Raw genomic sequence first — 11,097 nt, forward strand, 5'->3', positions numbered from 1 at the left:
GGCTGAACTTGAAGCATTGGACGAAAAGAGATTGGAAGCACAACAACGACTAGAGTGTTACCAAGCCCGTTTATCACGTGCATTCAATAAGAAAGTGCGACCACGTTCTTTTCAAGTTGACGATTTAGTTCTCGCTGTACAACGACCAATCATCTTCTCACACCGTTCTGGAAAGAAGTTTGATCCGAAATGGGATGGGCCTCATGTAGTAAAAGAAGTATACACTAATGGTGCATATCTTCTTTTAACACCAGAAGGGTTACGTCTTGGCCCAATTAACGGAAAATTCCTCAAAAGATACTATGCTTGAAAGAATATGCTCCTCAGCACGAGCCTAAACTGTTTGACAACGCTCCCCAGCACGAGCCTAAACTGTTTGACAATGCTCCCCAGCACGAGCCTAAACTGTTTGACAATGCTCCCCAGTACGAGCCTAAACTGTTTGACAATGCTCCCCAGCACGAGCCTAAACTGTTTGACAATGCTCCTCGGCACGAGCCTAAACTGTTTAGCAATACTCATTATCGTTCGAGCTTAAACTACATGATACTCCTGACCCGCATGAGTTAAAACTGTGAACGGTCCAAAAAAAAAAAAAGAATTGAGCTCGCTAGATTGAAAACCCGAGAGGGCGATCTAGGCAAAACTTAGAGCATCCATCTGAACTACGTTATGGTTTGATCCCGTTTTTGGGTACGTAGGCAGCCTGTAAAGTTACTTCAGGTTCAACCACATCAAAAAAAAAAAAATATACTCGTATAAGGAAAAGGGGAAATTTTATTAATTTCAAATGAAGTGAACAATGATATAATTTCCTAAGTCCTATACAGTAAAAAATAAATAAATAAATAAAACTTAATATAAAGAAGTAAGGTTCCAAAACTTCTTCTTCAAAGACTCTCTCTCGGCTTCGCAAGCAGCTATTTCATCATCATCAATGATTGGAGCATTAGATAAGCGAGTACACTCCGCTTCAACAGTAAGTAGAGCCTCCTCCTCTTCCTGAACTTGAGTATTAAGAGATTCTTTAGAAGCAGCGACCTGTGGTAGCATTTCTCTGATTTGAGTCAACTCGATTTCTATCTCAACTTCTCGTTTAGTCAGTTCAACTTCTTTATCTTTAACTTCAGTCAGTTGCGTACGTAAACTATCCACTGATTGACGTTTTAGTTGAGCTTCCTGATCCAAGACAAATAGCTGAAGATCCCTATCATCTGCTGACAAAGATGATAAAGCCTTCTCTCGTCTTGAAAGATACGCTTCTACTCCAGTTATAAGTGATTCGAAGAAGTTAGCAAAAGGCATAGGATCAGTTCTGAAAGCATTCTTGAGAGAAGAGATGATGGCCGGCATATGAAGTGATTGCCATTCTCTTAGGTTGGAAAAGCCAATATTGAGCATCAACTCAACCCTAGATCGAAGGAATTCATCACGAGCTCTATGTAATGCTTGTTGAACGCATAAGTCGATGTCACTATCATGTAAAGAAGCTTGTCGAGTTTGGGTAGAAATAGTAAGCATTCCACGTGACTTCGGAACAATCACAGATGAATCAACCAACTTATTAGAAGTAGGTAAAGCCAATGCGGTAGGAGGTATGTGTAGTTGAAGTTGATGAAATGCCATGAGAATTTTGACGAGGACATGAAGAAACCTCATCCCCATCACTCTTTGAGGGGTCTTCAGTAGCAATCAATTCCGAAAGCCCTCTACTAAGATGACTGACATTCAAAACATCTCCCATACCCGAGAAGGCAGGGAAGATTGGAAAATCTTCTGAGGCGAACAAATCGGCAATGGAATGTATATTGGTTGATGATTCTGCGAGATCAATTAAATCACAAAAGATTATACATTTAAAAAATAAAAAAAAAACATGAAATTTCTAAGAAAGGAAAAAAGTGTGTAAAGTTACCTTTCCTAGGAGACACATCATTCTCAGCTTCAGCTTCTTGCCTATCCGGAGTCACACTCGTATCTTTAGGCTTAGTCTGAACAACAGCCTTCAAAGAACTAACGGGACTTGATTTATGAACAACTTGTTCTACATCTACCCCAAGAATGTTGGCCTGTTCTGTTCGAGTAGTCGTTGGAGTCGGCAGTATTTTTTTGAAACGCAATTTCAATCTACGTTCTGCAATGACATTTTGCGTATCATCAATGCTAGTGTGTTCTATTCTTCTTTTTCGAGAAGGTTTTTGCGTGACAAGCAAAGCACGACATGCCTCACGATCTTCAAATCCTTTTCTTTCATCAAAATTAAAGTTCGGAACGGAGACGCTATCTTCAAGAAGACGAAAATCAAGGGCATCCAAATGAGGTAGTACATCTTGAACCCACCAATCCCTATAACTCTTATCAAATTGCCGGTTCATGTCTTGCACTTTTGGAGGAATAAAAAAATTGACTCGACTTTTGGTCTGAGTCAAAGACAACCATAAACTGTATAACTCTATCCCATCCACGGATCTTGTGAAAGGAATCGGAGTTCCAGGGATACGTTGACGAAAGCCTTGTTGACGAGCAAACCTGTGAGGGCTATACATTTCCACCTCATAAACATCACCATATCGAAACATAACAAATCCAGGACGACAGCTTATCATGAAAGCATGAATTTCAGAAGGATCATCACCATCATCAGTCCGCATCCTTCTATGACCTTTTGGCGGCCAAATCTCTTCCGGATACCATTTAAAATCACTAGAATCCATGGTTCTTATCAGATTCCTTGCATCTTTAGCACTATCTTCCCAATAAAAGTATGAGTTGGAAACACCAGCTGTGCGAACCAAATACGGAGGTCCAAAGTCAGCATCAATGCTACCAAATACTCCCCGAGGAAAATGAAGTCCAACCCACCCAAATAAGTAATGAAGGGGACAATAACTCGTGGAGGCACCTACAACTTTCTGTGTTTTCATACCCCAATAAGTCTGAGTTAGACCTTTGTATAAACAACACAAAAGTGGAGGTACCAAGCTGAACGTAGTACCTCGGGCCATCAATGCTACCACCTTGAAAGTACCTGGACGAATAACATCACCATTCTCACAAGGGAGAATGAAACGACACAACCACAAGGAGAGGTATGCAGCTGTCATAGCTTCATCTTCAACATTCTGATTTGCAAGAAAACCGAGCCTGATAAATGGATTTTCTCCCTCCTTACGACCCCCCCTTAGCCAAAGAAACTCGAGAAGAAAAGGGTCTTTGTAATTTTGTTCTAGGGTATTGACGGCCATTACGATTAATGTAGAACGATTTTGCCCTTTCTTTATACTCTACTGTCAGACGAGGATTAGAAATTCGTTCAGCTTTAACATACCAGAAATCAAGCCACTCACTGTGACTAACATAGTCACTCCCTTTTTCAAGAATCAGTAAAGCATATGTCTTGAACAGATACTGACAGGAAAGAGGAAGCCCTGAAATACTGTTGCAACCCATGAGTTCATTGAGACTGGGTACTACTTCTTCATAATACTCACCGGTGATAGAAAGCCCAGAAATCTTTTGCATTTCCCATAAAGAAATGCCAACTTCCCCACGACCTGTCACAAAAGTATTGGTTTCGGGACACCAAAACTCACATAAAGCCCGGTACATACCATTAAGACGACTGTACTCCTTACTAGCTGCAAATATAGCTTCACCAAGGGAAGCTGTCGACTTTCTACTTTGTAGTTTATGGCTCACATCCAAACTCCAGTCCCAAAAACCACTGAGATATCGAATGTCGCCTCGAGGTTCAATATCCGAACCCCATCGAGTGAAACGTTGCATGATTTTCTGTGCCAAAACAGCCTGTGGACAATTAAGAGTTCGATCATGATGTGGAGGATGACATAAAGATGGCTGACGCTCCGTATCAATCTCATCTCCAGGAAGTAGGTCAACCATTGAAGGATATTCACTCAAAGCTGCCAAATCAAGTGATGTGTCCCTTTCTGTATCATGTGCCTTCAAAGGACCAGTCATCGATGTATGCACTGCAAGTTTCAGCTCCATAGATGAAATATTTCCTCCTTTTGAATGACCAGATATCATAACATGGGGAAAACAAAGCCATTTTCCTTTCTGAGAAGGATCTGCATGGTCATCTACCCAACCTTCACGCGGTAAGCTTCGTTTGGAACGATTCTTATTCCTTAAACCTTTGGAAAGGGTGTCCCTAGCCATCTCTGCGAAATTTCAATGAAAAAGAAAAGAATAAACACATTTATTCAAAAAAAAAAAAAAAAAGTCTTACTAAGTACTAGTGTCACATTGACTAAAAGTATATAAGAGTATGAATAAAAATCCATCATGTTCAATAGTGCTATGGCGCTAGAGGTTAGCCAATTGACGTTTGTCCACTAGTTGACATTGTCCACTCTTAAGCACTAATGATAAATGACTGCTTTAGAGCTTGGCCAACTAACTGGACAAATAGATCGTCGCATGGTTCTTCTACTTGAACAAATCCTGCTTCAAGTAATTTTTCAAGCCAATTGACGTTTGTCAGCCAGTCGACATTGTCACCTCTTAAGCACTACTGATGAACAGCTATGCTAGAGATTGGCCAACCGGCTGGACAAATAGCTCGTCGCATGGTTCTTCTGTATGAACAAATCTTACTTCAAGTGATTCTTTAGCCAATTGACGTTTGTCAACCGATTGACATTGTCCACTCTTAAGCATTATTGATGAACAATTGCTTTAGAGATTAGTCAATTAGTTGGACAAATGGATCGTCGCATGGTTCTTCTGTTTGAACAAATCCTGCTTCAAGTAATTTTTCTAGCCAATTGACGTTTGTCAGCCAGTTAACGTTGTCACCTCCTAAGCACTACTGATGAATAGCTATGCTAGAGATTGGCCAACTAGCTGGACAAATAGATCGTCGCATGGTTCTTCTTTTTGAACAAATCCTGCTTCAAGTAATTTTTCTAGCCAATTGACGTTTGTCAGCCAGTTGACGTTGTCACCTTCTAAGCACTACTGATGAACAGCTATGCTAGAGATTGGCCAACTAGCTGGACAAATAGATCGTCGCATGGTTCTTCGGTTTGAACAAATCCTGCTTCAAGTAATTTTTCTGGCCAATTGACGTTTGTCAGCCAGTTGACGTTGTCACCTCCTAAGCACTACTGATGAACAGCTATGCTAGAGATTGGCCAACTAGCTGGACAAATGGATCGTCGCATGGTTCTTCGGTTTGAACAAATCCTGCTTCAAGTAATTTTTCTAGCCAATTGACGTTTGTCAGCCAGTTGACGTTGTCACCTCTTAAGCACTACTGATGAACAGCTATGCTAGAGATTGGCCAACCGGCTGGACAAATAGCTCGTCGCATGGTTCTTCTACGGGTACATATCTCATTATGCAATTCTTTTGACAAATCAACAATGTTCGCCCCAAACATGATTAATGTACCCTGTTGCAAATCATTGTATACAAGAGCAAAAGGTATTAAAAATTTCAAGTCTGGGATATTACTTTGTTTTGGTAATGACAGAGACTAAAGCTTTAAGTTGTCGAGAAACTCTAAGTGACTGAGAAGCAATAACAAGGATTAAAGCTTTTAGTTGCCGCTCACGTTCCAAAAATCAAGAGAGAACCTGAATAAAAAAATTCGATGAGGAATTTTGAAAAAAAAAAAAATCTTTGGTTTGTTGCAAGCAAAAATCGATGTGCAAATAGACATCCCTTTTTGGTGTGTTACAAATAAAGGCCGGTCCATTAATAGAGCTTCTAAAAAAAAAAACCTTCTGTTGAGGGATTTGTAGAGTTCACTCCTCATCTTCTTCAATCGATCACTCGGATAAAAGTGGATGAAAATCATGGATCATCGTAATCGGTAGAAGATGACGTTGTTCAGGCTATTAAAAAAAAAAGACTTCTTTCTTTCTTAAATTATTATTCAAGACGAGTTCTTCTCTCTCTGTCCTGGAAGAACAGAAAGGATGAGTTTTATGAGGTGTGGAAGCAAAATCTGAAGAGCTTGAAAAGTGGAACCAAGAGTTTGATTCTAATTAAATGTCTGATAAGACAGACACTTGATTTACATAAATCTGAACCTCAACCAACGCATGGATACGCTGATAGTTCTACAACCTTTAAAAAAAAAAACAGAGAAAGGACACTGGCTACTTCCAATTCTTTTCAGTAAAAAAAAGCAGAGAAAAGAAGACCCCTTTAGTATATCTTGTAAATATCAAGATTCTTTGCTTGAAAAATTCGACAAAATTAAAATTCCTTGAATCCTTACATACAGTGATTATATATATAATCCAAAACGTGCAGACGACTCACTTTTAATGATAAAAAGATTTTTTTTTTATCTTCTTTTTCTGCTTAAATAAAAAATAAAAAAATAAAAAGAGAGAGAGGACCTGTGAAAATGTACAACATGTACATATACATCTGCGTATCAGTGGATGCGATGTGGGCTATGCGTACATGTATGTGTTGCATTGTGAATACAAGATGCAGAGTCTGTTTTGGTAAATAAAAAAATTTAGAAAAGAAGAAGGAGAAAGAGAAGAAGTACCTGCCAGCATATGTCACTCCAAGGTTATTGCTGAAACGTTGGAGAAGTTCCCAACGTCGGCTGTTGGGAATGACTCTGTTCGAGAATTGAACGGAAAAAAGAAAAAGAAGAGATTGAACGAAGGAGAGAAGCCTTCAACACATAAACAAACCCATCCAGTCTCTGCGATTTATTTATATAAGGTTAGAGTCCAACTCCTCTTTAAACTCGTTGTCGAGTTTGGGTGCAACAAAAACTCTAGTTTTAAAGAAGACGAAGAGGACAGAGGACATACCTGCTGATATTCTTTCCTCAAAATCTGAAACTTGCCGAAGGTAAACCTGTTGCAGCCGTTTTGGATCGTTTATAAAGAAAAGATACGTGGAGTTTTGTAACTCTATGTTAGTGTTTGGGTTGAAGTGGAAGAACTAATCAAAGTCGGACTCTTTGATACGTTGGAAAGCAAGGGAAATTTGGGTTCTTCAAGTAAATAATTTTCTAAATTTAAAATCCAATCTTCCGACGTAAACAATGGCGATCTCAACCACAATTCCATTAAAACAGGGCCTCAAACGAGTTGAACTCTCTTTAAAATAGAGTTTTAAATGAGTTGAATTTACTATCGAAGGTAGATTTGTTTGATCGGGCTGACCATCAACAGCAGCCGCGCATTCTGTTTGTTAGAAGAAGAATCCTTCTTAAAACCGTAGTTGGTGTTTAAGACGGAATGGAAAAGCTTCCGTGGCTGTTAAAAAGAAGAAAAATGCTGAAATGAGTTTCATTAAAACATGGGATGTGCACATAACCATAGATGTGCTTCCTCGCGATACGAGTAAACCCATCAACGGTTATGTATGCATGTCCACGTCATAATTGTGAGAATTACAGTAATTCTGTGTCACCCCAGCACTACTCAAAAAGGAAGATGCTGAAATCAGTTTTATTCAGACTCTTCGTGGGTAAAGACTAGCCTTACCAACTTGTAAGATTCCTTATCTTACTAAGATCGTTGAGATCGCCTAGCGACAACCAAGTACATGATCTGATCTAATAGGGCCGCAGAAGGCAAAATTCTTCGAATTAAAAAAAAAAAGGAAATCGGGCTGATATTCAACCAATTTGAAGCCCATTGCGAGTCAATTCTTTTCAGCCCAGTTGGATATTGAAATAACTCGGTCATAACTCATGTGTAAAGAATTTTATGACTCAACTCGGATTTTTTGGACAAACTCAACGCGACATCTTCGTCATGGGTAAACATGAGTTGAATATGACTGTACAGACGTTTTTGACAAATCTTTGGCTTGCTAAGGTTAAAAAAAAAAGGTGGGGAAGAATGGGGTTTTGATTCCATACATCTCACATACACAAATCATATATGTAACATTGTAATAGTGTTAATGTGGTTGGATCAAGAAAATGATGAGATGAGGGATTGACCCCATACATCTCAATACACCAAGACTTTATGGGCAAGGGTGTTATGATAGAAGGAAATGAGAAAATGGGGGTTTGATCCCATACATCTCAAAGGTCCTAAGTTGCAAATCAAGAACACAATTTCTGAGTTTGAATATTCGGAGTGTTTATCCCATGCACCTCAGAGACACTACTTTATGAAATTGGATATCGTGAGGTCCATAAATCATCACTTTTATTCCAAACTCATGGGCCGAAAAGAATTCCAATTTCCAAGGCCCATACTTAAATCTACAACAAATCTTTGAAAGATGCATGCTCACAATGATCTTCAAATTTTGACACTCATAATTTTCAAGTTCAAGTCCTATACAAAGTAAATATAATTAATAGCTACGGAAGTGGACCCAAGTTCTCAATGGAAAAATGGAGGCATCAAATATATCTATATTTGTCAATAGTGGCACCCTCATCAAAAGAATCAAGGATACATTATCGTCCGATATACTTCCGACAAAGCACCCTTGAGGGGGCATTTGTAGACATCAAAATTGAAATGGGTCTTCGTCGTTTTTTTCAAATTAATGAAAATCCCTTCAATTAAAATTGGGCCCATAAATTTAAATTGGGGCCATTGGTTGGAACAACCCACATATGGTTTGGATTTGGGCTTTCGCAGATAAAGCCCATGATTCAAATAAAATCAAGTGATCCATATGTTAAGTATTGGGCCCTATACCCAAATAAATGAGTTTGGCCCAATAATTATCCATTAAATCCTTAAAATGGGATTTGGACAAATTTAGCCTTCTAACTAAATCAATTAAACCTCTTTAAGTTGGGGTATAATTGGAAAGCTAAATTACCTTTAAGTCTATAAATACAAGAGTCTCTCTCATTGAGAGGGGATCGGGATCACTTTCTCTCAGAAGACAGAAGCTCTCCCTCTAGAGAAGAAGAAGCTCTCAAGCCCTCCTCCAGAGACAAAGCAAAAGTTCTTCAGAGATCCGGACTCCGACTAAAGAGAAGATCAAGCATAAAGCTCTTCTCTGGAAGCCAAGAAAACTTTCTCAGCCGATAAAGCGCAAAGCCCGGAGAGAAGAAAATATACAGAAGCCTTTACAGAAGATCAAGCACAAAACAAAGACAACGTCAAAACATCCTTCTCAGCCGATAAAGCGCGAAGCCCGGAGAGAAGAAAAGCTACATACGTCATCACTATTTTTGTACTTGACTGTTAATCAGAGGAAACACTGAGATCTGTATCCACATTTCATAAAAAAAAATCAATAAAATCATTTGCGATCATATTTTACGAATCTCGAGGTAGATCCGTTGAAATTTATTGTCGACAGCCTCTAATGATTCATTAACTACAAAAAAAAAAAAATAATAAACAAATGTTAATTATATATTTTGGTATGTGAGACATGGTTACTATGAAGGATATATGCAAGATAGATTGTGTTATCATTATGATATGTTTGTTAGATGATTATGATGTGAAAAAAAAAATGATGAATATGTGAAGCAAGTAGGGGATAAGCCCTTCGGTGGATAGTGCAGTTTAGCCACACTAGGGATATAATGACTAAATGTTGTGATTAACATATGTACATATATAGTGGATCATGGGAGATAAGCAAAAACATATGTAAAAACAATCATTTTTCAAAATATGGGTTAGAAGTTTCGAATTGAGCTGAATTTTTGTGAGGATGATCTCTATGATGAGAAGAACACCCTCACAAAAAATCTGCCCAATTTGAAACTTCTAAATCCATCAAAAGTGGTTTATAAATTATTGGTAAAAAATTGGTCCACATTCTAATTAACTTTTGATATGGTTAGAAGTTTCAGATTGGGCTGATTTTTTATTTTTTTTTTTAGGATGATCTTCTCATCATAGAGATCATCCTCACAAAAAATCAGCTCAATCTGAAACTTCTAACCCCACCCATATTTTGAAAAATGATTGCTATTAAATTGTTTTTACTTATGTCCCATGATCCGCCCCCATATATGTATATATATATATATATATATATATATATATATAGAGAGAGAGAGAGAGAGAGAGAGAGGAGAGAATGATGTTCTTATGAATTGCGATGACATGATAGCACTATGTGTTATGTGTGTCAAGATATATTTTTTTCTACTAATATTATTTTGTTCAATTTTTTGAATCAGAATGCTTGGTTACTACCATGTCTATTGGGCTTTACTGCTCATTAACATTTTATGTCAATAATTTCAAATTCAAGGAAGAGTTATTATGGATATTAAGTTCGTTTTCAGAGATCAAATTCATTTCATTGTTTAAGTTTAATCTACTCCAATGATTAGGAGTGTATGGGGCTTTGGGAATAAATACCAAATGACATGTTGCAATATGATTTTTGTACCTCTATGAAATGATCATTGAATTTTTGTTTTGATTATTTTGTTATGTTGATTGAATGACTTATATATGCATGTAGGGTAGCTACAATCATGTTAGTGCGCTAAATGACGATTTTTGCCTTACTGTTGAAATCTGTAATTGTTTAGAAAGATATAGTCTATTGAGGTAAAAAGGTTGTCTATTGATTTTCTTTTGTCTAAATATTTTACTAGGATATCTTACACTTATGAAATGTCAAAAAATTTCTAGGTCCAAATATCGTCATTTAGTATTTTGAAAAGAATTTTGAAGTAGACTATTTTACAAAACTCAGTATTTTTATATGTTGTCCAAATTGAGTTTAACCTCACTTATCACCTAAAAGTTTCAAACATGGGTCTTTTTGTATTTTTCTCAGCAGATATTTCCAAATATCTTTCTCTGAGAAGTGATATCATGCGAATATGATTTTTCTATATTTATTTATGTTTTTTTTTACATAAAGTGTCAAAAAAGAATTTTTTTTTATCAATCCTACGTTTAGACAAACTTTGGATCCATTTTACCCCATCTTAAGTGAGGAATTGAGTTCTAATCAAAATTAGAGAAAAGGAAACATTTGAGTTCCCATTCCAATGTTTTAGGCTTTGTTTAAAAAAATTACAAATCAAGGTCTGTAGAATTTTTTTATGTTGCAATATCAGTTGCAAGCACCCACTTTGATTCATTGGAATATCTTTGATTGAAAATTCTAGCATTGGGTTCTTAAGAACAAAGC

At 37.4% G+C, this 11,097-nt stretch overlaps 1 protein-coding gene across 1 annotated transcript; it reads right to left on the reverse strand.

The window, feature by feature from the left end:
* Positions 1 to 1,564: 1,564 nt before the first annotated feature.
* Positions 1,565 to 6,975, reverse strand: LOC147380780 (uncharacterized). The gene is made up of 4 exons (XM_086431244.1): positions 6,536 to 6,975; positions 3,329 to 5,603; positions 1,916 to 3,180; positions 1,565 to 1,821 (listed from the first exon to the last, which is right to left on the reverse strand). The coding sequence occupies exons 2-4, from the start codon at positions 4,180 to 4,182 to the stop codon at positions 1,565 to 1,567; spliced, it is 2,376 nt and encodes a 791-aa protein (XP_086287370.1). The 5' UTR covers positions 4,183 to 5,603; positions 6,536 to 6,975.
* Between the last annotated feature and the right edge of the window lie 4,122 nt (positions 6,976 to 11,097).

This window comes from Akebia trifoliata, unplaced genomic scaffold (assembly GCF_017979445.1).
Source record: "Akebia trifoliata isolate Shusen 1 unplaced genomic scaffold, ASM1797944v1 Contig00994, whole genome shotgun sequence".
NCBI classification, from domain to species: Eukaryota; Viridiplantae; Streptophyta; class Magnoliopsida; order Ranunculales; family Lardizabalaceae; genus Akebia; species Akebia trifoliata.